This window comes from Macrotis lagotis, chromosome 2 (assembly GCF_037893015.1).
Source record: "Macrotis lagotis isolate mMagLag1 chromosome 2, bilby.v1.9.chrom.fasta, whole genome shotgun sequence".
Taxonomy (NCBI): domain Eukaryota; kingdom Metazoa; phylum Chordata; class Mammalia; order Peramelemorphia; family Peramelidae; genus Macrotis; species Macrotis lagotis.
The window spans coordinates 183,535,150-183,562,078 of record NC_133659.1 but is presented as its reverse complement, the minus strand read 5'-3'; the positions used below and the strand labels follow the sequence as shown (position 1 = coordinate 183,562,078).

Genomic DNA, 26,929 nt, shown 5'->3' with positions numbered 1-26,929 from the left:
TATAAACATATATATATATATATATATATATATTTATATACACATATCACATATACATATGACATATATTTATCATATATACATATGTATATACATATCATATATATATATATATACACAAATATACATGTGTGATGTCTCTCTGTAGCAGAGATACAAGCTGAATCAAATGAGGCCGGGAGGAGGCGGGGTGTGGGCGGGGCGGACGAGGAAGCGGCTGGGGGGGGGATGACGCGGGTTGGGGAGGAGGAAGATCACGAGTCCGGAAGCGAGGAGGGGGCGGTTGTAAGAGCGACCGCTGCGGGCCGGGCCAGGAATGATGACGTCATACCAGCGCCGGGAGTTTGAGTAGGAGGGAGGCAACTGGGGGGCGGAGCTTACTAAAGAGTTGCGGCGGAAGCCCCACCCTTTTCTAGTATCTGGCCGGAACAGGAAGTTTGACCTCCGCCAGGCGAGCATCAAAAAATGGCGTCCTCTTACACAGAGAACACTAAGGGAGCGGGGAGTAAGTGAAACTGTACGGTGTTCATCCGAATCGGCTCCCCGGATCCCTAAATCTAAGCGGAAGCGTTCCGCGCGCCGTGGACCACGTGGGGTCGTGACCGTGGCCGTTTCCGGCCTGGTGGAACCAGGGTGCGGTTGCAGACTGCGGGTTCAGGTGAGGGGGCGCTCCAGGGGTGCGAAGGTCAAAGGTTAGTCAGCCCTTGTTGGCGGGGACTCCTCAGACACACCATGACCCTCACCCCGGTTCCCCTCCGGTCTGTTCCCCGCATTATAGAACCGCACTGCGCACATTTTGATCCCGAGCCGGGGCTGAGATTCGGGTGCCCCTAAAACTGAGCCTTGGATTTCCCCAGGGGTCATAGTTACCCGAGGATGGAACCGGATGGGCCTTAGGGTCCGGCTGACTCGCCACTATCATTTTACAGACGGAGAAAGTGAAAGGGAAGTGACTGGCCCAAGGTCACCTGGGCCTCCACCTGCTTCCTTTCTATGCTAGTCAGGATCCTTTTTTCTCTTAAGGTTTCTTTTATTTATATGAACTTTATACAAACACGAACATTTCCATATAAGAGTACACAAAAAGGTTTGTATATTGCACTTCAAAATGTATTTTTAAAAAAAATCTATTAAGATGCTTTACGATTATATTATCTTCACAACAACCTTGGAAAGTAGCTATCATTTTTTCCATTTCTCACATGGAGAAATGGAGGAATACAGAGGTTAAGTTATTTGACTCAAGATTATATTAATAATTACCTGAGGCTGCATTCGAATTCACTTTTCTGTCTTCATTTGCAATGCTTTCATCATTGGGTCACTTAACTATCTTAAATATGATCTATTATTTTTTAAGTATATATTGAATTTTACTCAGACCGTTCATCATCACTGCTTCACTTGTCTGTGGTCCATTCTGAATTTGCTTTTGCCCCTTCTCTGTGGATATCCTTCCCCCCCCTTTTTTTTTTCAGGTTTTTGCAAGGCAACATTTGGGTTAAGTGACTTGCCCAAGACCACACAGCTAGGTAATAAGTGTCTGAGGCTGGATGAACTCAGGTCCTCCCTGACTCCAGGGTCTATCCACCTAGCTGACCCCCCCCCCCTTTTTAAATTACTAGTACTGCCTTTTTAATTTTTTCCTCTGCTGCATTCTATGAAAGTAAAATAAGTATAGCCAAGCAAAAAGGAACCATAAATTGACTGTTTGAAAATGTCTCAGTCTTTTGGAGTAAAGATTAGAAATTGTATTGATCATAGTTTTTAACTCATTTACATTTGTTTTTCTTTGCTATATTGTTACTGGACAAATTGTTTCCTTGGTGCTACTCTTCATCAATTTACATTGTTTAATATAATTCTTTCCAGCTTTATCCAGCTTTTATCTTTTCTTATGGTATAATAATATTCTGTTACCTTATGTTGTAGTATGTTCAGCCATTTCCCATTTGATTTGACACTTTATTTACAGTTTAATGCAACAATAAAAATGTATTACTATAAATACACACATGGGTTCCTTCCAATTTCTTTGATGTCTTTGGAATATATATATATGTGTGTGTGTGTATACAAATATGCATATACATATATATATATATACACATACATACAACATATACATATATTCCTGGAATTGGAATTACTGAGTCAAAAAGTCTTGATTTCCACACTAAAACTAGACAATGACAACCTTTTCTTTTGTTCTAAGGCAGGGTTGGGGAACCTTTTTTTCTGCCAAAGGGCAAAGCTTAAAAACTAGCCTGCTATTTTGATCAAACTTTTAATTACCCCCCCCCCCAAAAAAAGCTCCTAGATTTATTGAATTTTGAGTTTTGCTTGTGGTTGCCTTGGCAGTACCAGATCAAATTATTTTATGGGCCTTATCCAGACATTCCAGCCCCTGTAAGGAAAAGAAGGATAGATTTGGAGGAAGAAGATATAGGTTTTGGACCTGACTGCTACCAACCAGCTTTGTGATGTGTGGCAAGTCCCTTTGACTGTTTGGCTTCATTTTCTACATCTGTAAAAACGAACAGTTTTTGGGGCTTCTAGGTGGTGAAGTGGATAGAGCACTGGCCCTGGAGTCAGGAGGACCTGATTCAAATATGGCCTCAGACACATAATTACCAAGATGTGTGACCCTCGGCAAGTCATGTAACCCCATTGCCTTGCAAAATCAAAAAACAAACAAAAATGAACAGTTTGAATTTGAACTCTGGTCTCTGATCTCTAAATTTTTTGGGAGAGATATAGAATAGAATCTATTTTAGGTCTGCAATTCTATCTTGTCTGTCTCCCTCCTTCTCCCATCATACAGCTAGCAAGTCTTAAAATGCATCACCTGTTGGCTAGCCTCCTTGGTAATGAGCCATTCTACACTTGGCTACTATGGTTCCAAGGGGACGACAAATAATTAACACTTGTACTCAGAGCTATTCCAACTTGGTCAGTCATGTCATATCTTGTTCTCCCTCAGGCATAGCACTCAGGGTCACTTCTGCATCATGAGACATCATCATAGAATTTGAATGGAGCACCACAACTCACCTGTTGTTTCGTACTACCTTACACTGTCTTCTGGTTCAGTGTCATCTACATATTAGTATAATTTAAGGATAGGTAGTTTATATAAAATCAGGGCAAAGATGATCTGTTACTACTTTTATATTCTTTCTCATAGTTAAGCACTGAGTGTTTGAAAAATACATGTTGAATTAAATAGGAAAGGAGAGGAATCCAAGAGTTTAGGTGAAATGTTATATTCCTTTATTTAGACTGATATTTAAGCTAGCAGATTTAGGGAAGAGGGTTTGTAATCAAAAAGCTTTGAGTTTCTATGACAGATTTAAATCGGCTTTACTATGTAATCTACTTGGGAAAGAGGATGATACAAACAGGACACTTACAACCTCATTCCTCCTACCACTTTATATCTAGGATCATGGCTAACTGCGAACGTACTTTTATTGCCATCAAGCCAGATGGGGTCCAGAGGGGCCTGGTTGGAGAGATTGTTAAGCGCTTTGAACAGAAAGGATTCCATCTTGTTGGCTTAAAATTCATGAAAGTAAGTAGATCATTTCTTCTTTTAAGCAAAGGTACTGCTCTCTCATTTGGCATGTTGGATGGAACACTTTCCTCTGGAACAGGGGATGTTGGAGGGAATAAAGATTTGGACACAGGGTGAAGGGAGGCAGTGCAGATTATTTTTCACTTTTTGTGCTCTTATGGGAAAGGAACATTAGTTTCTTTGAGGTAGTGCTAGAAAGTGTTTGATAGCCTAATGTAATATCATGGTGTTTTAGGGTTGCCAAATAAAGATTGAGAGTTAGTGAAAGTGAATGAATTCATGTATATCCCTGGGATTTAAAACTGCTCAGTATTTGTTATAGAAGGCGTACAGATTAAATTTTTTCTCTTCCTAGAAAAATAGCAAGCATTGAGAGAGAGAGAGAGAGAGAGAGAGAGAGAGAGAAAGAGAGAGAGAGAGAGAGAGAGAGAGAGAGAGAGAGAGAGAGAGAGAGAGAGAGAGAGGATGGATAGACAGCCATAAGGGCTGGTTTAGTCTGGCCACATGGTACAAGGTCCCATGGTCCTAGGCTGGGAGCACATAGTCTAAGAAAGAGAGAGAGACAGAGACATAGACATCTTTGCAAGGTGAAGTTAGGGTCAAGAAGAGAAGAAGCAGGGCAGCTAGGTAGGAAAGTGGATAGAGCACCAGCCCTCGAATCAGGAGGAACTGAGCAGACACTTAAAAATTGCCTAGTTGTGTGACCTTGGGCAAGTCACTTAATCCTATTACCTTAAATAAATAAAATTAAAAAAAAAAAAAGAGAAAAGGGCAGCACTTGTCTTCCAGACAATTTAAATCCTTTTCTGTAGTGGGTGGTTCTTGGGGAACCAATAGCAAGCTTCCTACTGGTCCTTCCTGTCCCAAGGTGCCAGTATAAGCTTGACCAATCAAGGAGGTAGTACAAATTTTACATTTAACAGTGGAACAATAGGAATCAATTTACATCCTAGGAGCAGATCAGTTTCACTTTTGCAAAGTTTAACATTATAAAGGATTACAAAATTTGTTTCTTAATAGAAATACAAATTTCCTATATTTATAATTCCCTGCATCAATGGTGTGACACATATCTGGGAGCTTTTTTCCTAGTTGGTATCTGAATCTTTTTACCTTTGAAAAAAGTCCCGATAAGGTTGAAGGTTTCTTAATAAATCTCTCATTCTTCTAATCCCACATCCCCTGGCATGTTTGAGCTTATAATTTTTCTTTCAGAGGCAGAGTCCTGAATTATAGCCATAGTTGGGACTACAAAGAGGACATGGGTTCTGCCCTTAGGGAGCATCCACCCGTGAAAGTGAGATTTTTCAGCTTCGGTCTCCTCTATTTATTCTTTGGTGCAGATAAGTTGAGAAAGCATCATACCTCAAAAATATTCCAGTTATGACCCACCCATTCTAAAAATATGGAAGGAGAGAGACAAGGAGCTTGGAGCATCCACAAAGCAGGTTGGCAGCTTGATTGCTTAGGAGTTGACCATAACAGTCAATCCTAGATTTTATTCGATTACAAAATCTTTCTGGCTTTGTCTCTGGCTATTCCTCTTTGCTGTTGACAAATGATCAAGGAAATCAAATTAATTATAATATTGGTTTCTTCCTATAAAATAGTGATTTCTTTTCTGTCTCTAAAACTCTCTAGAACTTTTCTATGATTAACTCAATCTGGCAGTATTAAGTAGGAAGGAAAAAAAGAAGAAATGGCACTATATGCAACAATTCAATTCAATAAACATTGATTAAGCACTATGCTAAGGCTTAAATTACAAAACTAAAAAGAAATGAATAACCATTCCCTTCCATTAGCAACTGTATTTGGGACTTGACCTCATCTCTGAATCCTAAAATATCTGCCACGATTTTAAGGTGGGAATATTTTTAAGGTGCTTTGGATCACTTCAGGGCTTTGGTTCTCCTACTCTGTTCTTTGGTTCAGGCTTCTGAAGACCTTCTCAGAGAGCATTACATTGACTTGAAGGAACGCCCCTTCTATGCAGGCTTGATAAAGTACATGCACTCCGGGCCTGTGGTAGCCATGGTGAGTATTTGTAGGGACCGTTTGTGTAAACTGGGGATATCGGGAATAGATTGGGATGAACGAGGGTAAATTCTCACTCTTGGGACAACTTCCTATGGTGGACCAAATGCTGGACTTGGAGTCAGTGAAACTTGGGTTTGAATAACCCCTCTGACCCCCTGACATGTCTCTTGAGCATCAGTTTCTTCAGAGGATGGTGGTGATGTTAGTGGTGAAGGAGAAGGAATATTTTCTTTAGAGTCAGAACATCTTGGATTGAAATCCTAATTCTTCAAATCAAATGAGTGTCCTTGGGCCAAGTGACTTGACCCCTCCATATCTTTGTTTTCTTATCTGTAAAGATAGTTTTGGACTAGGGAACAAATATGTTCCCTTTTAGCCCTAAATCCATAGATTTGGTGCCACTATCACAGGGCTAAAATGAATGGAAATGTATGGCAAAATTGAAAGTTGGTTGTTATTTACCACCCTCACTTATAAATAGGGAACTCAATGGTCTTGAAGGATTCTCAGAGTTGGAGAGGAGCTGAATCCTTTAACCTGTTTCAGAGAATGCAGATCTGTCTGGAACTGAAAGCCTAGGATTTGAAGTCGAGAGGACACCTAAACTATGCTACAATATCCTGGTTGAACTCCACTTAGGTTTTCCTAAACATTTTTGAAACTTGTGTTTTTGGAGTCCTCTCTTCAGAGGAAGAGTGTTCTTGGAATTAGCAATCAGTGGGTCTTCCCCACTTAGTAATTTTCTCCCTTGACTTCTTCCTCTTTTTTTTCTCTGTGGAGGTCTGGGAAGGCCTGAATGTGGTAAAGACAGGTCGAATGATGCTAGGAGAGACCAACCCGGCAGATTCCAAACCAGGGACAATCCGAGGGGACTTCTGTATTCAAGTTGGCAGGTAGGTCTTGGTGCTTGTTGATCTTGTTAATCAGAGGGATTTGTGCTCCTTCAGCACCATTACAGCACCTGTACCCTTGTTGTATATTTAACTCTGTATTAGGTATTGGGTAGTAGATGTGGTAGCTGTGCAGAAAATAAAAGACCCTATTGTCAGCACCACAGAAAGCTCCCCAAACTCATCTGTTGTCCCATTGTAGTGATGATGTTTGAACCAGTCTTGTGGAAGTTTGTGATTTTAAAAAATAATAGTTGATAACTTTTATTTTTGGACTTTGGATCAGCTTAAATGGCTAGGTAAGTTTTAAATTACTAAAGAAAAAAAGAGTAATCTGACAATTTTCATAGCTTTGGAGGTGGGAGCCACTTGGAGTCATTTCTCAGTGACTTCTCCTAATACCCTGCCTTTTAACAAAGAAGTATGGTTATAGAAAACATGGCCCATTCTTGCCACACTATCATCTACTGCCTCTCCCCTGCAAGATTGCAGGCCTACTTCACAGCTGACCATTTTCTTTTGCATCTTGCTGGTAAAGGAATGAAGGGGCTGCAGGAATGAAATTCTGTGCTTTTTAATCCTTTTTTCATTACGAATATGACTGATTTCTTTCTTTCATGTCCTTTCCTTCCCAGGAATATTATTCATGGCAGTGATTCAGTGGAGAGTGCTGAGAAGGAGATCGGCTTATGGTTTCATCCTGATGAATTGGTTGATTACAAGAGCTGTGCCCAGCTGTGGATCTATGAATGATGTGGAGGAGGCATGTTGTGCTTTCTCCATTCCTGTAGGTGGGGAGGGGCAGGCTTTGGCTCTGCTTATTTCCAAGGGCTTCCATATGGACTGTGGAGACTTCTATGCTTGCTATTAACTTTGGTTGTACAATGTTTTATCCATCTGATCATATTAAAAGGTTTTTGGAGCTATTGTGTGTCATCTGTGGTTCTGAGAGAAAGGGGTGGGAGGATATTGATGTTTTTCAGCTTTCTTTTCTTTTAGTGTATTATTGGATTGGGTGAATTAATGGAGTGGTAGAAAGAATTGAGTAATCATTGATATTTAGCTTTGCTGCAATGGGGATATACAGAGATAATGGGGAATAAAGGTTGTGAGGGAGGGCCAATCTTTATCTTCTTTCATATGGTTGTGATGAAGATATAATTGTTTGATATAGGGAGGATATTTGCTGAAGTGATAGATGTTTCCCAAGAAGTTCTATTTTTCCCTGCTGGAGTAGGCAGGTTCTGTCAAGCTGAACCCTAATTACATTACAGCTTTGATGGTGCCAGTTATGACCTACCCACCTCTAAGAACTCAAGACTTTTCTCTGTTGTGACCAGTAAAATTATCTTTCTCAAGTAACTGTTCAAGTATAAGTCTGCATAAGATCTTTAGATCTTGAGCTGGAAGGGGTCTTAGGGGTCCCATCTAGCCCACTTTTTTTTGCAAGGCAGTGGGGTTAAGTGACTTGTCCAAGGTCACACAGCTAGGTAAGGATTGTGTATTGAGTCCTCCTGACTTCAGGGCTGATGCTTTATCCACTGGGCCACCTAGCTGCTCCTCAGGACAGTAACTGTATTTCTTTGTTAAAGTGACAGCACTGAGATTCAAACTCAGGTCTTATGACTTAGAAGTTGGCTCATTATTGCACCATGATGCTTCTTGGAGCAGGGGGAAGAGTGAATTTTAATTTTATCACTTTACTCCCTTACTGGACTTCTAGAGCTGGGGAGTGATGGAGTGATTTCTAAATGAGATTGCTCCCCCCTCCCCCCACCATCCTATCATTCTGTCTATAGTGGCATTTTGCCTGGTTTTAAACATAATATATATGCTCATAACTGATCATACACTAATGAAAATAAGCTTTAGCCAGTTACTGGTTGGCATTCATATTAACTGGTATGTCTAGTACTGAAAATTGTGCCAATTAGAACCTTTTTTTTTTTCTGTTAATGATAACCAGAATCCCTTTGATCCGTCCCCCCTTAGCTTAGCTGATGAATCTTTTTTTTGTGTATTTCTCTGTCCCTTGAATTTTGGAGCCCACTGGGGCTCCCCAGTGAATATCCCTTGTGCTTTGTTGTTCTTAGCTCTCACCCTTTCATTCCTGGTAGCTTCTATTGCTGTTCCTTTCCCCCTTTGTAACTTTGGAGAGTTGGCTGGGAAACAAGTTCAGGTAAACAGCTTAGGAGGCAGAAATGATGACCCCTCTCCATTTTGTCTGCCTGGCATATTTCAACAATCGAAGGTGCTTTTTGCATTGTAATTTGATATGATATTCAATTTATATATGATTTATATATTATAATTTGTATATATGATAATTTATCAAGGAAATACTGAGCAATATAATGTGGCATTCTCAAAGGTTGAGGCTTATTTTTTTATGTGTGCTATTTTGTTACTATCCCAAGTATACAGAAGGCACTTAAAATGCTTCTTGAGTAAATGAATGAAGGAGCATGTGCTATGAGGCTTGGTCTGGTGCTATAACTGAAGGAAGGAACATCAAAGGACAATAGGAGACCTGTCTCAATTGTATGTTACAACAATGCAAATGTTGTAATAATTTCTACCACAATGTAAACAACCTATAAATATAAACAAGATATACAATTGCATCAGTGTAAATACAACCCATACTGTGAAACGATGTGTATGTGCAGATGCATACATAAGCGTGTGTATCCCTATGTATATATTACTTTGCTAACTCATTTAGCATCATTTATCTTTTTGTGCTCTTTGTCATTTTTTATCGCATGCTAATCATCCACAGGTTTATTTATTCATTCCTCAGCAGAAGCAGACTTCCACTTATATACAAAATAATCCCTATTTTGAATCACTGAACCAGTCAGTAAACATCACCTGCCCATTGTGCCAGGCAGCATTATGCTAAGCCTTGTGACAGAGGTGCCCTTGAGAAACCCAGGTTTTCCTTTGGTGGCTATACCTGCTTCTAAGGAGCCTGGCAATAGGAGTAGTTTTAAGGAAGGACTCTGCATCAGTCTTTGTGGCCTAGCTTCTGAAGTTGGCTCAGTTTTAGAAAAAGTACAGGTGAAACTCCTTTCTTGATCCCTAGGAAAGCTATTGGGGCTCTTTCAGTGACCCTGTGGTTTCTCTGGGCTCCAAGCAGGAATCTCTCTGAAGGTGGGCTCAGACTTCCAGGAACTGGGAACAATGATCAAAAAATGTAGATCTGTGCTTAGAACTAGAAGAGGCCTCAGAATTTTAGCTCAAACCTCATTTTAAAGAGGAGCAAAACGACACGACAATCCCACCACTCTCTCCCCGTAGCTCCCCTTCTTTTTGGCAGGTTGTGATGTGGTGAAAAGTGATCTGGGTCTCTCTCTCTGCCTTGGGCCCAGTTATGAATTGTAGGGGAGACTCTCCTCAGAGACTTAGTTCCATGTGGGAAGTGAAGGAACTTTTAATTCTTTCCCACTCTACCTACCAATATTCAGCCGATCAATCAACAGGCATTTAACTCTTACCCCCAGCTGGGAATCCAAATGCTGGAGATCCAAAGGGGAAAGGAACAGAATTTAAGCGTTCTGAGGCGAGGATGGCTTTAATCACCATCCATCTGCTGACGATTTTCAAATCTACCTTGGTATCGCAGCCTCTCTGATGACCTCCCACCTCGCATCTCTAGCTGCTTTTCGGACATCTGGAACAGGATGTTTAGCTTAAATTCATTGGATCCAAAATGGACCACGGCTTTCCCCTCAACACTGCCCCTTCCTGCCTTCCCTGGTGCGTCCCCCAGCCCGCTGCCAACCTTAGGAGGCGCTTTCAGCCAGAACTCTCCGGGTCCTCATGGCCATGCGGGGCCCGGGCCCTCCTTCCCTCGGACGCCGCCACCCCCGGCCCCGGGACGAAAGCCCGCTCCTCGTGCGGAGGTCTCCGCAGCCCAGCCCAGCCCCTTCCTGCCCTCGGTCTTTGCCTGACTTTCGGGGCTTTTTTGGCAAGGCCACGAGAGCGGAGCGCGGCTCGCCTCTGCCGGAGCTGGGTCTGTCCCAGGACGGCTGCGGGGCTGGAGCCGCGCAGCCCCGGGTGCGTCGCTCCCCTCCCCCGGCCCGGCCCGGCCCGGCCCCGCCCCTGGGCGCGGCGGGGGCGGGCTCTGGGCTCCGGGCTCCGGGCTCCCCGCTGCGGCCTCTCTTCCCCCGCTCGGCTGCGAGGAGCAGACTCCGGACTCCGCCGCCGCCTTCTCTCCTGCTCTAGGCCGAGCTTCCCTGGTGAGCAGGGCCGGGCCCCGCGGCTGCGCCGCTCCTTCCCCCGGCCCGGCCCGGCCCGGCCCGGCCCGGGCGGCCCGCGGGAGCCGGGCGGGGGGAGGGAGGAAGGCCGGCCGAGCGCTCCGGGACAGCCACGTGGAGCCTGGCTGGGGGCCGGGAAGGCGGGGGGCGGGGGAGGGCGGCTGCGACCCCCCAGGGCCGGGCCCTCCTGACGCCCGCTCCCCCACGCAGGGCCATGGCCAACGCGGAGCGCACCTTCATCGCCATCAAGCCGGACGGCGTCCAGCGCGGCCTGGTCGGGGACATCATCAAACGTTTTGAGCAGAAGGGCTTCCGCCTCGTGGGCATGAAGCTGCTGAGGGTAAGGCCGCGCCGAGCCCCGGGCCTCCGTGCCACCGTGCCACCGCGGGGGGCCCCGGGCCTCCGTGCCACCGCGGGGGGCCCCGGGCGGGGCAGCGTCTCGGGAGGCCCCGGCCCCAGCGCCATCTTTCTGCCCCTCCGAGCGCCGGTTCTCGTCCCGGGGGGGGGGGGGGGCTCCCGCCCTGAATGGCGAACGCCCTTGGCCGAGGTGGCTGGCCACGAGGACCCCCCACCTCCAGCCTCCCCCCACCCTGGGCCTAGCCCCGGGTCCCAGGTGGGGCGAGTATGCCGAAGTAGTCGAATCCTTTGGGGTCTGGCCCGAGGTATGCGCTGGAAATGGCGCTGTGGAGAGCGTGCTGCCCGCGGCCACAAGCACCCGGGAGCTTGGCCCGGCCTTACAGAAGTTCGGGACTAGTCCAGATTGAACAAACTTGAGGCAATCTGTTACCACCTATACATAGCCGAACAGCTGTCCCACCTCTATCTCTGAAAGATTTAGGGAGAGGAATCTGGGCAGATCATTCCACTTTGATTTTCTTAACTTTCCAGATTTTCTTCCTTGGCAGTGATAAAATCTGCTTCTCTGTAATTTGCTTCTACTCAGGGATCAGGAGAGAAAGTTTAATCCAATACTCTTCCAAATGATAGCCCTTTAGATACTTAAAAGCAGTTAGGACCTAGTTCCTTGAATGAAATACATTTTTATTCATCTTGTTTAATGTTTACCAATTTCATGTAAAAATTTTTTAACATTCCTTTAAAAAAATTTTTGAATTTCAAATATTACCCTTCCCCTCCCCAAACCTTGAGAAGGCAAGCATTTTGATATTAATACTAGTGTGAACTCATGTAAAAAATTTCATTTTAGTCATGTTGCCTTGAATGATTTTTGGATGACCCCTTACAATCCTGGTTGTTTTTTGAACTACCAGATTTTGTCATGAAGAGTCACCTCTTCCTCTTTCCCCAGCTGATTTCAGAGTATAATAAAGGTAATTTGCTTACGTGCAAATGTTGAATTTGCCTGTTTTTAGAAAACACCTTATTGCTAAGCTTTCCATCTCCTTTTTTTCTCCCCTCTCAAACTTGGATAGAGAGACTTCAAGTTCTTCCTCTAGTAATCCCCCTCTCATGTACCCACAGGCTTCAGAGGAACATCTGAAACAGCACTATGTTGACCTGAAAGACAGACCATTTTTCCCTGGGCTTGTGAAATACATGAACTCAGGGCCTGTTGTAGCCATGGTAAGTATCTATTGTTTGGAGCCAAGTGTTACTGGATTACCATTTAGTTCCTAGGAATTTTGCTTCAGAACTCAATTTAGAATCTCTTGCTCTATGTTACTCCTCATTTGATTCAGTTACATTAATGAAGACTTAACAAGCACTTGATGGGGTGCAAAGACACTGGGGATTTAAGGCTACCAAGGATTGCTATTATTTAAATTTTTATATTTTTATTTTACAAGTGCTTATTCCCTTCCCAGTTGAACAATTAAAACTAAAATCATCTTTAAAAAATACATAAAGCAGTATAGCAAATTCACACATTGGCCATATCCAGCAATCCAACAATCCTTACATTTTAATAGCTAGTTAGCATTTCTGTAGTCCTTTAATGTTGGCAGACCACTTTAAAAATATTATTGCATTTGATCCTCAAAACAGCCCTGGGAGATGGGTGGTATCATTATAATTGAAGAAACTGAAGTACACAAGTTAAACAACTTGCCCAAGGACACATAGCTAGTGTCTGAGGCTGGATTAGAACTGGTATTTCTGACAATAGGACCAGCCCTCTGACCCACAATGCCACCTAGCTGTATTTGTTTACACTAATTTGGCAGTATGGGGGAAGCATGCTTCATCTTCTGGCCTCTGGAATCAAGTAAGGGATTGATAATTGAATCTTATTTTAGAAGGAAATACAAAGTTCCAGTAAGATCCATTTCCTGATGAAATAGAGCTTACAGTTAATTAGTAATATTTATCATTTTAGGGATGTAGCTAGTAAGGGTAATTGAATCTTAGGGAACCTTAGAGAAAGGGGAGAAGATGACAAAAAAGATCCAGTATTTTTCCTTGATAATTTTGAGTTTTAATTAAAACATCCTCTTGGGATGGCTAGGTGGCGCAGTGGATAGAGCACTGGCCCTGGAGTCAGGAGTACTTGAGTTCAAATGTGGCTTCAGACCCTTAATTAACTAGCTGTGTGGCCTTGGGTAAGCCACTTAGCCCCATTGCCTTGCAAAAACCTAAAAACAAAAAAACCCCACCAAAAATTATAGTCTTAAGAGGTACTAGTTAGGAAGGAAGAGAAAATGGAGGGCATAGTATGGAAGACTGCTTTTTCATCAGTTACTTCCCTCAAATGTGGGTCATGGAGTGAAAGGAAAAAGCAAAATGACATCTAGAGTGAAGGTTGTTACAGATTGGCCAAAGGTGGCACCTGCCTTACCCACAGAAATCAACCTAAGAAGACAGTTGGACTGAGCCAATCATATTTATGTTTTCTGAAGGTCTTGGACAGGGAAGTCTCTTGGATTGGGAGTTGGAACACCTGGATTCAGTTCCTAGTTTTCTGTATTTGTCATTTTATAATTCTCCTTTTCCCAAACTAGATAGAGAACTCATTGAGATAAGGAATTGGGAATTGTTTTAGTTTTCTTCTTTATAATTGTAATGTTGGAACAGGGTTGTTTACGCCAGGGACCACTCTGAATCATAACCAGTCAGAATATAAACTTAATGTGCATTTTTGCCTTGTCATGAAGGTCTGGGAGGGCTTGAATGTGGTGAAGACAGGCAGAGTGATGCTGGGGGAGACCAACCCAGCTGATTCCAAGCCAGGTACCATTCGTGGGGACTTCTGCATTCAAGTTGGCAGGTGAGTCCGAGGGAATTTTAAGGCCTTTGCTGAGGAGTAAAAGAATTCCATTGCCTTGCTTACATTTCTGTGAGAGAATGTATGTCCTTGGTGAAATCTGAAGGATGAAAACCTTTATAAAAAGCTGACAAAGCAGGCAGTGAATCCTTTTCCTCAGAGGCTGGGTAGAGTGATGGATAGAGCTGGCTTTGAAGCCTAAAATAGGTTTGAGTCCTATCTCTGACACAGATTGGTTTTATGACACTGGACCATTGCCCTGGTCAACAGAGTACTTAATAAGATTAAAAATTTGCAGAGGAGTTAGCAATTTACATTGAAAAAGAGGGAATTCTCTGTACTAATATAAAGTAAGTCCAGTCTATATCCCATCATCATTAAAAATTAATTGACATTTAAAAACCCCCAAAGATTTCCTTTAAGTAGTAACCTTTCCTGCTGCATTTAAAATAATCTAGTTTATAAAATTGAATTATGCAAAGGAACTGCTTAAACAGCAGTATGTTGGTTCTATTCTCTTAAGTGATAAGGGAGTTGGTGAGGATTCATATCCTGCTAGCTAGATCTGTGTCAAGGTAGGCCTTGCACTCCATAGATTCAGGGTTAGAAGGTCTGAGATAACATCCCTTCATTTATTAAGATTTGAGAAGGAGGAGTTTACTTGCATTGAGAATTTGGGGAGGGGAGAAGATTTAATTAGAGCAGTAAGGATGTTGTGGTAAGTATTATTGACAACCCAGGTAATCTAATCTGTACAGTTACCTGGGTGAACACACTTTAGTGTTGGTCACTACTTCTCCACTAAGCCATATGACTTCCCTGAATCATCAGGTCTTATTTGAGGGGTTCTGGAAAGAGTTGGTATTTTAAAACAGATTTTAATTGCTTGTTTACACATAGTAACATCTATTACTATTTCTTTAGGAACATCATTCATGGCAGTGATTCTGTAAAAAGTGCTGAGAAGGAGATCAGCTTGTGGTTTAAGCCTGAAGAGCTGGTTGATTATAAGTCTTGTGCTCATGACTGGATCTATGAATAAGGATTTTAAAAGTGGATGTAAACTGGACCTACTCCTTTTAGTAGATGTGGTATGCCTGTGAATATTGTTGTCACTGAGTGTGAGTGTGTATATGTATGTCTCCATCCCTGAATACAACATTTCATGCCAGGGAATTGAAAGGAATTGGAACCGTCATTTTCTACCCCTGTAACCTTGTTCAATAAAGCCTTGGAAATAAGGGGCAATTGTGTGGTTATTGAGTTAAAAACTTCTGGGATTTAAAGAAGTGAATTGAAACCATGAAACACTGCTTTCATGATAAAATAGTTGATTAAATCTATATAATTTAGAAAAATGTTTCATCTAGTGATTGCCGAAAATCTTTTGTAAAATAAAAATGAGGTAATAAGTTCTGTAAAGCTAATAGAGTTTATATTTTAACTAGCCTTGTTATAACTCTAATGTGAATGTTACCATTCATATCACAGACTTAAAGCAAGAGAAGAACTTAATAGTTTTACATATAGTAGTCTTCAAATTTTATAAGGAACAGGCCCAGTAAGTCAAGAAGCTTGTCACATAATAGGTTGGATTCACATGTGGGTCTTGCCATTTACTCTCCTAGGTTGTTTTCTTTTAACTTCAATTTGTACAATTAATATAGAGGTGCTCATCTATCACCTTCCTCCACTCACCTTTTAAGTATTTCTTTCATATTAAACTTGTTTTATTGCTCATCATACTTCACATATACAATGGTTTTCCAGTCTCACTCCTACTGTATTCTGGATAGGTTCCTTTCCTGATTACTGCTGCTATTGTGGTTCAGGCTCCCATTTATCTGGATTATTATAGTAGCTTGACTGGTCTGTTTCTAGGCTCTGCTCTTTGCAATCCATTGTTCACATAGCTACCAAATCACCTAAGTGATCATATCACCCACTAGTCAGTGATCTTAATTTACCTGCATTGATTTTTGTAGGGTCAGATGTAAAGTCTTTTTGTGTAATCGTAAGTTTGCTATTCAGTTGTACTGGCTGACTTGCTGTTGTTCCTTGCATGTGATATTTGCATTGGCTGTCCTATTTCTTATAATTTCTGGCTTTCTTCAAGATTGTTTAAATGCCCACTCATACACAGAAAGTTCCTATCCAGGGCTCCCTCTACTTCTCCATCTGTGGCTGCCAGAACCAAGCTGTTTGATTGGCTTGTGTGGAGATAGAAGAGCATCTGCCTGGCTGACTAATGATTTGATCTAGCACCTTCTGTGTCTTCTCATTTATTCTGGTTGGAATTTTATTTTTCCCTGATCTGAGCTCTTTGAGAGCAGAGATGGCCTTTTCTATTTGTATTCCCAAACTTAGTATAGGCACGCAATATTTTTTGGCATTTATGGATCTTGATTTATATGTCAATTTTAAATGACTAGAATGTAGTCTTGAGGATAGGGGCTGTTTTTTACTCTTTACAGTTACAATATTTAGCTTAATGCCTATGTTTAATTCACTAATAGCTAAGTGCAAAAGTCAAATAATCATTGTTAGCCAGAACATATGAGTTTAGAGAGCTTCACACAAAAAGATAAAATGAATTTGGATAAAGGGCCCACTCTAGGATAGTGGAAAGGGTAGTAAACAGGAGCTTCAACATCAGGAACCTGGCATAGAATCAAGACAGGCCTTACTGGGTTTAAACACCATCTCTTACAGTGGCTGATTGACTAGGCTGAGTGTAGCATGTGGGGGCTGACCACATGGCCTCTCTAGTTTCCCTTCTGCACACCTAGGATCAGGTGAACCGTTTTTCGATTCTTTCCCTTGTCAGAAGATGGGACTTTTCTCATGGGATTGTGAGGGTTGTGATATTTGTTAAGTGATGCAAATCTTAAAGGCCTACCAGAGTGTTTCCCAAGTTGGGTCTACTCCTAAATAACTGTAAATTACTGAGCAGAACCAGAGCAAGTTTTGGTGGCTTAGTATTTCTACAAAGATCCAACATTCTTTACAGGCTAATAGGATGAATGAGAACGAACACTCTTGAGACAGTAAACCCAGTCTGGCAGACAATTCATCAGGGGAACAGTTCAAAAACCAATTAAGATATATATAGGAAGCAGAAGTGGCTAATTAAATTTAAGTTATTATGTGGTAAAGCACTGCATTCTCTCTTCCCCATTATCAGAGATGAAAATATAACAGTGGAGAGATACTTATTTGCCATCATATCTTCAGCACACTGAGGTGGTCCATTTGGTACAAAGCATTAAAGCACTGTCATGTTCTGAAAATATTTCTGGGGGGAAAAATGCAACAAAAAAAGCCCAGTCCTCTGCCCTCAAGAAGCTTACATTCTACTGGGAATATAGAGAAGAAAGTACTTGAGCTAAGTCTTGAAAATTCTAGAATAGACTTGACTAGTAGGTAAGAAATTTCAATGATGAGGAAAGAAAGGGACATAGAGATGTTTGGAAACAGGAATTTTTTAAATGGGAGACATGAAGAAATGGTGATATTTTAAGGTAAAGAAAATTCCTAAGGGAGTTATGTGGAGTTTGAAATCTGGGAATCTCTAGTGGTCTAGAGAAACCAAAACACAGCAACCTCCCTCTGTACACTGAAGGAAGAGGGGCACTAGGTATGGAAGATACTGCATACACACAGGCATTGCTTAGTTTTAAGTTTAAAAAAAAATTATCTTCTCCCTATCTTGCCTCTTTCACTCACTTGAGAAAAAAATGCCTTTTTATAATCAAGACAAATTCCTGTGGGCATAGGAGCCCCCCCCCCCCCATCATTGGCCTTGTCCCAAAGTGTCTCATTTTTTTTTTTAGGTTTTTGCAAGGCAATAGGGTAAGTGGCTTGCCCAAGGTCATACAACTAGGTAATTATTAAGTGAGGCCAGATTTGAACTCGGGTACTCCTGACTGGGTCAAAGGGTATGCATAATTTGGTAACTAAGTATAGCTCTAATACATTGTTTTTTTAAAATGTTAAAAAACAGATCAAAATTCACTTCTCCATTACAAAAGAAAAATACAAGTTTGTAACCAAAGTTTTAAGCCAAATAACTTCCCTAATTTGGCCATATCAAAAATATCTTAATCTGCCCCCTGAGAAGAGGCCTTTTTGGTCAAGAGCTGGGTAGCCTGTTTCATCATGAGTTCTCTGGAATCTTGTTTGATTATTGTGTTGCTCAGAGTTCTTAAGACTTTCAAAGCTATTTGTCTTTAAAAAGTTGATACTAATCCATTTTACATGGCATCAATTTGGTTGTCTCCTCAGGTTTCCCTGAAACTGTTCCCTTTAATATATTTTATAACACAATAGTACTCTATCTCATGCAGCTATCATAATTTGTTCTGCCATTTCCCAACTGGGAGACACCTTTTAGATCTCTTTAGGGTATGCACAATTTGGTAATTTTTAGCATAGTTCCAGATTGCTTTCCAATTAACAATTATTTTATCTCTTCAACCACTCCTCCAATTAAGGGTGGGGGAGGGAATTAGAATTAGCATTTATAGAGCATTTTGCAATGGACCAGGCACTATTTTAGGTGCTTTACAGATAACTCATTTGAACCTGAAAACAATCTTGAGGGTAGGTGCTACTATGACCCACATTTTGTACTGATAATAATGTTTGTCTTTTGTTCTTGAAGACCACCATGACATCAGGAAGGTGATGCCATGACAAGAACATGAATTGGATTTGGGTGAAGGGGTGCTGTGCTAAGTCACCAACCTCAATTTTTCCTCCAGAGCCATTTGGATCCAGTGGCCAGATATGAAAGACAAAATATTTTGCATTGAGAAAACTGAGGAAGATAGGTCACAGTAACTTGCTTAAGGGTCATACAATTAAGCATCTGAGACTAGAATTGAAAAAAAAAACCCCAACCCTTACACAGCAAATTTACAAAGCCAAGAAAAACAAATTCATAATGTTCAAAAATTCATGTCTAATTCTGTCTTGGATGCCTCACCCCTCAGTAGCTCAGAGAGATGTTGATCATTGCTTTGATCAAGAGATTTCAGTTGTCTTATACTATGTGACTGTTATGGTTCTCTTGGTGCTGTTTATCTCATTGCCTCAGTTCACTCCTTTCCAGTTTTTCCTTAATCTATCCCTTTCATAATTTCCAATGGCACAGTAAGCATTCCTATTATATCCACACATAATCTTTTTTCTTTTCTAGGTTTTTGCAAGGCAAACGGGGTTAAGTGGCTTGCCCAAGGCCACACAGCTAGGTAATTATTAAGTGTCTGAGACTAGATTTGAACCCAGGTACTCCTGATTCCAGGGCTGGTGCTTTATCCAGTACGCCACCTTAGCCACCCCTCACACAATCTTTTGACCCCAATGATGTATACTCCCTTATTTGCCACAACAAAAAGAGCTGCTATAAATATTTTTGTATGGATCGAGTTTTTCTGTTTTTCTTCATTTTGGAATATAGCTCTAATAATTATTGCTTGGTCAAACATTTAATAACATTTCAGAAATTGTTTTAAATTGCACCTGTTTTGCCATAGTTTTTCTAAAATGTTATTCTCTTTTTGGTTATCTTTGAGGAACTGATGTGAGGTGGAATCTTGAAATTGCTTTAATTAGCATTTTTCTTAAAATTAGTGATTTGGAACACTTTTCATCTGTGATGGCTTGGTTTGGAATGCCTGTTCATATCCTTTGAATATCTGATTTGTATTCTTAGAAATCTGAATCAGTTTCTTATAAATCTTTTATCAGAGAAACTTGCTGCAAAGATTTGTTATTTTCCTTCTAGTTTAGCCCTATTGTGCCAAAGCTTTTCAATTTTAAATAATCAAAATCATCCATTTTTCTTTCTCTACTCGTTGGTTTTGAATGATTCACCTATCAACAGATCTTCAATTAAAATTCCTTCCTTGCTTCTATAATTTGTTTCTGATGTGAACTTTTATAATAATATAAGTAATGTGTCTCTTTAGTTATCGTGTATGGTGTATATGTGTGAAGTATTAACTTAAAATGAATTTTTGCCACAATCTTTTAAAAAAAACTAAAAATTTTTATTAGCAAATATCTGCTTTCTACCTACTAACTGCCCCCCCAGCCAGAATTGAGAACAACAATAAAATTCCCCCCAAATCTGTCCTAACATGTAGATAAAGCAAATTTTTGAAGTAGCCATGTCCAACTATATGTATGTTTTATTTTGCACTGTGTTCTTCCCTTCTCTTACCAGAAAGTGGGTAGCATATTTCATCATTGGTCTTCTGAAACCATGGTTGGTCTTTATGTTGATTAGAATTCCTAAACTTTCAAAGGTTTTATCTTTAAAATATTTTTACTGTATAAATTTTTCTCCTTGTTCTGATCACTTCACATCAGTTCATACAAATCTTCCTAGATGGTTTCTTTGAAAGCTTTGTAACCTCAAAGGTTTTCACCTCAAAAAAACAAAAACAAAAAAACTTGTAAATATTTTTTGTACATTCTTTTTCAGAGCTTTTTTTTGTACATTCTTAATTTGTTTTGCTAAGGAATAATCCCTCTCTTACTCTAATTTCCCCTAATCCTCTTTCCCTATTGAGTGAAATATTTCTATACCCAATTATGTGTATGCAAATTTTTCCCTCTGACCAGTTCAGATGAAGACTATCTCAGTTGCTCTGGCTTGCATTTATTTGTATATATGGATGTCAACTTGAAAACTCTTACTTAGGTGAAATAAATTTGCTTTCTGGTTGTGTTTCCTCTTTCCTAAGATTATCAAGGAAAAAAAAACAGCATCACTCTCAAACTCTAGATAATTAGACTCCCTCTATGACCCCAGGATAATCATCTTTTCCTTAAGCCCACCCTCCTGAAGTAATGCCAAGACTGCTGTTTCTACCTCAGTGCCATCTCTCATCCTTCTACTTGCACAATCACTATCATAGGACAGGTTTTTCATTGCTTCTCCCCTAGACTACCGCAAAGGTCTCCTACTTGGTCTTTTGTGCTTCAAGTTTTCTGCCACTCCAATCTAATCTCCACATAGTCACCAAGGTGGTTTTCTTCAAACCTAGATTTGATGATGCCACTTTTGTATTCAAATTCCAGGAGTTTGTTTTTCAGAGCCCTTCACACCCAGATTTTCCCACATTATGCATTGCTCCTTATCCTGCACACTATGGTCCAGGTGAATTGGCCTCCTTTGTTCCTCATATATTTCTTCATCTATCTTTTCTGAGTCTTTTTTACACTGACTATTCCCTGTGTTTGGAATGTATTCCCTAATTGCCTCCTCAAAAAAATTCTTTACTTTCTTAAAGACATAGGTCAAGCACCACCTTCTATAAGAAACCTTTTTTGATCTCAATTGCTAGTGCTGTCCATAATTACCTTCTATTTAGAATTCTGTATTCTCTTTAAATGTTTGTCAACTGACTGAACAGCCCTCTCTCTTAAACAAGGTAAAGGAATGAGATGTCTCAAAGCTGGGTTAAATAACTAAACATCTGCTGAGCTGGGGTAGTTGGTTTGGAGCATTGAGGATCAATACCGCCCCCCCACCATACAAATTGGTTTTGCCACATCCTTGGAAGTTCTTAAAATTTCCTGATACAATGAGTGATATATGGCTTTGAAAAGAACAAAAAAAATGGAAGTGCAAATAAATCACCTCTTGACAAAACTGTTGGGACAATGTGACACTGCTGTCCAAAGCTACATGAAACCAGAAACTGTTTTTGATGTGAAGACATTGTTAGTGGAAGTAAAACTGGCAATTTAAAAGAGTTTGCCTTGAACCAAGATTGCTTGCAGCAAAACAAGAAAACATTAATGTAAATAACTTAAATCTTTCACCCAGCAAAGCTTACTTTAACATTTTATTTTGTGTAAAAAAGGGCAAGTTTAGTGAATTATTTTCATCTTGTACACAAAGTTATAATTTTAATGCTTTTTCACATCCATGCTGAAAATCTGCTGCAATTTGGTAAAAATGAAAGGAACATAAATTTTTCCAAAAGCATTTTTCACTTAGTTATGTACACTTCATGAGAAAGTTTTAAACACTTTCCCACTGATCACACAATTACCAAGAAAATAAAAGATTAAATTTGTACAGATATTGATCTATATATCAAATACATACAGAAATGATGTAAAAACCCTATGTAGTTTACTTTGACCTCTGCCCCAAAGATCTACCCAGGGACAGATACTTTTTTTTTTGTATAAATGACTGTGGCTTTATTTAAAATATGAAAATTAAAGGAAGAAAACCCAGTTTAATCACAGTATTTAAAAATCCCTTCCCAATATTAAAGGATCATCACCAAATATATAGCACCATAATACAAATATTGATGGGAAAGGGTATTCACATCACATAGTAATAATAATAATAATAATAATAATAATTAAAACAAAACAAACAAACACTGAAACCCGTGTTAGTATCCGTAGAACAAGAAGTTGATAACAGCTTTAGCTTTCCTCATACACAGCAAGGAAAAGGTTAAAGAGTTTGAACTACCAAAAATTCCAACTTGGGGGAAAAAGAAAAAAACAACTCAATGTCAGCAGTACATTTTAAACTGTAAAGGAAAATGGGGCTATTAAAAGTTGTACTATTTAAGTTATGGCTAAGACATAAAATTTGTAAGCCTCATAAAGAGATGATTTTCTGATCATCTTAATAGGGGGACTACTCTTATGATCTCACAAAGCTCTTTGTCCCCTCCAACATTTGGTCTCAGTTTGAAACACTAAAAGCTGTACCTGCACTATCACTGATAACAAAAACGTGCCATTTGGATGGGAGATTCTAACCATTTAGTGTGCCTGGTTTAGCTTTAGAACTGGAAGCTGACAGTGTCTGGGCTACAAGTGAGCATTTTGATAACTACCTCTAGGACAGGTTGGCCTCAGATCTGACCTTCCTGCTTTACATCCTAATTCCCTGTAGACTCCCCAACCCCAGGCTGTACTGACCTCAAGATCTAAGTATTCAAGGGGATGGTGGGGTAAGCCACAAAACTTTGGCTTCTTATGCCCATATCAAGTGGGCTCAGAATCCTGAATTTGTCACTGAGCCTGAGGATTGATTTAAGACAACTGCTACCTTTCCTTTGGAAGTTTCCCAGTTCTCAGTTTTTATGGGAGGATTCTGCAAGTTAAAGATTTAGGAGGCATTCAAAGTACTATATTTGGATTAAGTCCTCCTCAACAATATTAGTTTAGGATGGGTAAGTGACCAGTAATTTGACAGCTGAATTCACATACATTTGACACATGAGAATCAACTAGTGTTGTTGATATGATCTACATGCCCCAAAAGGTCAGTATTAAGAAATGTTGACACTGGGGTTCCATACATTCCTATAAGATAAATTAACAAATTTTACTTCCAGTAGCAACTACAAAACCACGTTATTAACCCCTCTTGCATAGAATGAGGTAAACCTGTGCGTATTACCAATGTTATTATGTACCCAAAATTAGAGCAATATTTTAGAAAATAAATTGCTGGTTTTCAACTTTCTATGCACTTTTAAAAGTCAAACAAAAACTTACCTAAAATGGTCTCCTGGGGCTTTCTGTTAACATCTTTTAAGCTAGCATTCCATAGGTTGAAGGACTGTAGAGGTTAATCATGTTGATTATTTTCTAATTAGCCCTACCTACTACCTACCTATACTCCAGAGGAGATGGTCAGTATAGCACTCTGAAGGGGACAGGCTAAGGCCCAGAAGCACTTAGAGAACACACGCAGTTAATTCCTGAGAATTTAGTTAATGAACCTTACTGGTAAAAGCTACAACTCTATTTTTTCAGTCACAACTCAGTAGAAAGCTTAAAAATGCAGAGAGCACATGTTCCCCCTCCCACTACCCTTTTAAAAGAAGCCACATACAACTTTAAAACAAGGAATGTTTACATGGTCCAAATCAGTTGTTATTTTTGTTAAGAACTTGTTTTGGCTGTTGTGATATACAGTTTTTACAGTACATGGGAATTTCTAAGAGGATGAACACATTCCTTTTCAATCACTTAATAATTAAAGCAGAACTGGAATGATCCTGAAATTTAGACTTATTCTGGCTTTAGAAGATGCTCCATTTCTACTTTCTGGCTAATACAGAACACCTGGCTTTGGGGTGTGCTTATGATAAACATCATTTCATAGAATGAGAAAGGGGGAAATGTCAGAGAGGAAAGAATAAAATCTCTTGTTTCTTTTGTACTGGTGTTTTAGAAGAAAAAATTTAGGACAATCTTGCATTTTTTCCCCAACCCCACTTTGCCAAGAGAAAGATGCTATGCATAAGCTCATGTTAACCATTCCAGTTTAATTAACACGTAAGTGTTAAAATAATTTTCATCATTTCTAATTAAAAAGATAACTTATAAAAAGTATCTAGAGTTCTTCCAGTTTCATATAGAACTCCAAATAAATTTTCTTGAGTATTTTCTAGAATGAAAACATTTCTGTACAAACATTTAAAATGATCTGCAATAAAATGCCAACAACTCAAATTTGTCCCACCTTTCGTGATCTACATGGAGATGCTCCTTCCATGAGGGCATCGGTTGCATATTTCTGCAGCAGAGGAAGCTGGAGATGTGACTGGCATAGTTCTGAAGATTTCAGAATCTCCCAACTTGTACCAAAAAAGGTTCATTTGTAATGACAGTTCATTTGTATTTGCAACTATATCCTTCTTAAATCATTTCCTGCAATCCTGTTACTTAAACTTTAAATCTTACCAAAAAGTTAGAATTTCAGTTCTTGTTAACAATGCACAATAAATCCAAACTTGGAAAATATTACAAAATTCTTTCAAAAGCTTCAAATACAACACAAAAATGTCCATCTTTATAAATTGAAAAATTTTCCCCTGACTAAAATAGTTTCCCCACCCACCTCAAAAATCCAGAACTTAAATCTCTTCTATGGTTAGCAAAGTGACCCAGTAGAATTGTCCCCCTGTCCAGTTGGGTTGGTAATAAATCCGTCCTGCAGAAAGCTCCCCATTTCCCTGGTTTCTGAGTTGTCACCTCAGGGTTCTTGTTTGATGTAGTAGCTGGCAGAGCCATTGCTTTCCTGATCAGAAGCTCCTTGGAGGAAGCTGTATTCCTCTCCATCTAGCAACTCTTCCTTCAGTTGCAATGGAGTTACTACATTAAAAGAAAAAGAAAAAAGGAGACATACATACCTTATATAGTCATGCCTTTTATCCTCAATTCTAGCCAACTTTACAGGTAAGGAGGCTTCTTCAGCCCTTTAGTAACTTAAAAAATACTAAGTTATAAGTATGAGAATCAAGGTGATTATAGCAACCAAGATGATAAAGGAGATTAGCAGATAATGAAAAGTCATGCGAATATGAAGACAAAATACTTGGTGTTCTTCAGATGGTACTTTCTGTATAAGTATATGGCCATGGAATTTATTATTTGGATGATAGTCTTTATTCAATAAGCATTTATTTCATATAATAAACACTTTCTGAATAATGAAAATCTATATTTAAACATAAGAATTTTGTCAAGGATGAATGAAACAAGAACTATGAAGTGAATATTCTAAAAACTCTGGTGATTAAATAAATTAAATAGGTTTTACTGTGTATTATAATATCCCCAGGGGAACTCTAATGAACATTTCCTGAGTTATAATTTAGTGTCCATTTCTAAATAAGTGCAGCTACTTAAGACTTCCGAAAAGATAACTGGTGGCAGCAATAATATGAAAATTAGGTGAAATTGATGATGCCATAAAACAAGGTCTTTTTTTCAATGAAATGTTTTTGGGTAAAAATTGATTAATGATATTTTATTTTACATACACAGGCAGTCCCTAACTAATAAAGAAATATGTCTGTGTCTGTGTGTGTGTGTGTGTTTTAAATAAAAAGGCTACATGGCTACTAGGCCAGCCCATAAATGCTCATTTAACATATAATACAGAAGTTATAGTACTTGCCCTTGAGAGCAGGAAGATCCCAAGGTATGGGATGGGGAGGAGAAAAGGGGGAAAGAGGATAAGCAAGAAGGAAGAAAGGAGAAGTTTCATTTTCCATTTTCAAGGCAGAGTTGGCTTAGGCAAAGCAAAATTTGCAAAAATAACACCTGCCTTTGATTTAGTATTGTAGAATTAAGAATCTTGGAGATTATACATTAAGATTACCATACTCTAGGGTGGTTTCTATTTCTCCACATGTGTTTCCCCTTGTAAACCACCTAGAATTCAGTTCCATTTTACAGATGAAGATACTGAGACTTAGAGAATGTAAGTGACCTGCCCCAAATTACAAGCTAGTAAGCAGCAGAGCTGTCAGAATCTCCAGGCTTCAGATGCTCATGAGGACAAGGAGGCAGAAATAGGCTATGAAAAGATTCTACTTCTTTTGTGACCTTGGGCAAGTCCTAGGGTCTCCACATTTTCCTCCTCAAAGGCTAGATGGTCCATAAAGGGTCCCTTCCTGTTCTAGATTTATGGTCTTCCAAAAGCTCCTGATTCAGTGTTTTTCTTCATAGTGTGGCTGACTACCACATTCTAGGGTGGTTTTTTATTTCTGCACATGTGATTCCCCTTTATCCCCAAAGTGGACTACATTCCTACATCTCTATCCACCTCCTTCCTTGACAATGAAGCTTCCTATTCTTATGTATATAGCAAGTTTCAAGGAGGGGTTAGGAAGATGCAATCTTTAAGGAATTCTCAAAATCATAAAGTTGTGCTTTCCCACAGTAGCTTTAAAAACTGGCTACTTGCTAACTCAAATTAATTTTCATCATTGACACTTCAGGGGTAACAACGAAGTAAAACTATAGTCAATTATTCTGAGGGTGGGGCACTATAGTCATGTTTAGTCCAACTATGTCTGGAGCTGCTTCTTCCCCTAGGGCAGCTTCCTTAGGTTATTTTTACTTTTTTCTTTTTTTCTTTTTTGGTTTT

General features: G+C 39.9%; 3 protein-coding genes across 16 annotated transcripts in view; 2 read left to right on the top strand and 1 right to left on the bottom strand.

Annotated features, from left to right (window-relative positions):
* The first annotated feature begins 442 nt into the window (after positions 1 to 442).
* Positions 443 to 7,455, top strand: NME1 (NME/NM23 nucleoside diphosphate kinase 1). 2 transcript variants are annotated; one of them, XM_074223705.1, is made up of 5 exons: positions 443 to 692; positions 3,445 to 3,574; positions 5,513 to 5,614; positions 6,398 to 6,510; positions 7,143 to 7,455. In XM_074223705.1, exons 2-5 carry the CDS (start codon positions 3,449 to 3,451, stop codon positions 7,258 to 7,260), a joined length of 459 nt encoding a protein of 152 aa, XP_074079806.1. In that variant the 5' UTR covers positions 443 to 692; positions 3,445 to 3,448; the 3' UTR covers positions 7,261 to 7,455. The 2 variants fall into 2 exon arrangements, with proteins under 2 accessions (XP_074079806.1, XP_074079805.1); XM_074223704.1 differs by having other exon boundaries at positions 444 to 658; positions 7,143 to 7,454.
* A 3,207-nt stretch (positions 7,456 to 10,662) lies between these two features.
* Positions 10,663 to 15,234, top strand: LOC141513661 (nucleoside diphosphate kinase B). The gene is made up of 5 exons (XM_074223703.1): positions 10,663 to 10,751; positions 10,980 to 11,109; positions 12,252 to 12,353; positions 13,883 to 13,995; positions 14,917 to 15,234. The coding sequence occupies exons 2-5, from the start codon at positions 10,984 to 10,986 to the stop codon at positions 15,032 to 15,034; spliced, it is 459 nt and encodes a 152-aa protein (XP_074079804.1). The 5' UTR covers positions 10,663 to 10,751; positions 10,980 to 10,983; the 3' UTR covers positions 15,035 to 15,234.
* MBTD1 (mbt domain containing 1) overlaps positions 14,505 to 26,929 on the bottom strand; it is a 79,539-nt gene continuing 67,114 nt past the window's right edge. For 5 of the 13 annotated variants that reach the window (XM_074223697.1, XM_074223691.1, XM_074223694.1 and 2 more), the window contains one exon: positions 14,507 to 25,146. In XM_074223697.1, the coding sequence (XP_074079798.1) occupies positions 25,028 to 25,146 (119 nt within the window). In that variant the 3' untranslated portion in view covers positions 14,507 to 25,027. Of the gene's footprint in view, positions 25,147 to 26,929 lie in introns of all 13 variants that reach the window. The other 8 variants (XM_074223692.1, XM_074223693.1, XM_074223698.1 and 5 more) reach the window with 4 other exon arrangements.

Excerpts from the sequence above, each read along its gene's own strand:
- NME1 (XM_074223705.1), top strand. The coding sequence starts at position 3,449 with ATGGCTAACTGCGAACGTACTTTTATTGCCATCAAGCCAGATGGGGTC. Across the intron at positions 3,575-5,512 it reads TTGGCTTAAAATTCATGAAA|GCTTCTGAAGACCTTCTCAG; the intron begins GTAAGTAGATCA and ends TCTTTGGTTCAG. Across the intron at positions 6,511-7,142 it reads TTCTGTATTCAAGTTGGCAG|GAATATTATTCATGGCAGTG; the intron begins GTAGGTCTTGGT and ends TTTCCTTCCCAG.
- LOC141513661 (XM_074223703.1), top strand. The coding sequence starts at position 10,984 with ATGGCCAACGCGGAGCGCACCTTCATCGCCATCAAGCCGGACGGCGTC. Across the intron at positions 11,110-12,251 it reads TGGGCATGAAGCTGCTGAGG|GCTTCAGAGGAACATCTGAA; the intron begins GTAAGGCCGCGC and ends ATGTACCCACAG. Across the intron at positions 12,354-13,882 it reads CAGGGCCTGTTGTAGCCATG|GTCTGGGAGGGCTTGAATGT; the intron begins GTAAGTATCTAT and ends CTTGTCATGAAG.